Source organism: Sapajus apella, unplaced genomic scaffold (assembly GCF_009761245.1).
Source record: "Sapajus apella isolate SASKATOON/1434 unplaced genomic scaffold, GSC_monkey_1.0 scaffold1375, whole genome shotgun sequence".
NCBI classification, from domain to species: domain Eukaryota; kingdom Metazoa; phylum Chordata; class Mammalia; order Primates; family Cebidae; genus Sapajus; species Sapajus apella.
The window spans coordinates 3987-4994 of NW_022438301.1; the positions used below are offsets into that span (position 1 = coordinate 3987).

The 1008-nt window shown below is 41.3% G+C and overlaps 1 protein-coding gene across 1 annotated transcript in view; it reads right to left on the bottom strand.

Annotated features, from left to right (window-relative positions):
- Window positions 1–713, bottom strand: part of LOC116546771 (vomeronasal type-1 receptor 3) — a 1196-nt gene extending 483 nt beyond the window's left edge. The window contains exon 1 of the mRNA XM_032272937.1: window positions 18–713. Coding sequence (XP_032128828.1) covers window positions 18–615 — 598 coding nt within the window. The 5' untranslated portion in view covers window positions 616–713. The remainder of the gene's footprint in view (window positions 1–17) is intronic.
- Window positions 714–1008: the final 295 nt, after the last annotated feature.

Consider the following 1008-nt stretch of genomic DNA (forward strand, 5'->3'; position numbering starts at 1 on the left):
AAAAACCGTGGAACCACTGGCCAGGGTCATGAGTCCCAAGCACAAAACATCAAGGAGTGATAACAAGACAATGTTTAATAAATGTGGAATTCTACCTCGTCCGGAACAATAACCATAATCACTGGTCTTTGTGCTATTTATGCTGTTCCACTTGCCAGTCACATGTAGAGCAACAGCAACATTTACCAGCATGTTCAGAATCCAGCACATGACCAGGATGTTGGAGGACCCGATGTATTTGAGGGTATGTAGTTTGAGCTGTGCCCACCTGAGTTCTCTGGGGCTGATGGTGATGGCCTGGAAGATACTCAGGAGGCAGGTGTTGCCAATGCACACACCTCTGCCCACTCTGTGAACATAAAACACAAGTTGGCATCCAGTATCACTCAGGGAATCTTTCAATCCAAAAGCAGCCATTGTCTGTGGGATTCCTTTAGAGAGTAAGACCAAGGAGTTGGCTACGGTCAGGTGCATGAGAATCAGATCTGTGGACTGTAACGCACCTCTGGTGAAGCAAAGGAAACTATAGTGGTAAAGAAGAAAGAAATTCCCCAGGCATCCGACTATCATCTGAGATAAGAAGATCATGCCTATTGCCAAATCCCTGGAGGCCATTTGTCATCTTTCAGTGACTGGTAATTACATTCAAAGTGAGAACCCTGTGAGGAAACATGAATTCTGTTTCACTTTTGCAAATAAAAATCCACTATTGTCCACTTATCATTGTTTCCAACTTAGACATTTTCTTATTAGAGCCTGTTTTTTAAATAAGAGTTTGCTCTAAAAAAAACATATACATCCCCACGAGAAGAGTACTATATTGGTGTTTTACATATAACTTTTACAGTAATTTTGTGGTATAAGTGCTTTATTATTTCCATTTTACAGGTAAGGAGATCCTACACAAGGAAGCTTGATGACTTTTCTAAAGTAACTTCTTTATAAGATGCGGAATCAAGATTGGCCAATGTGCTTAATCGCTGTGTGTCTCACCCTTGGACATAGCTA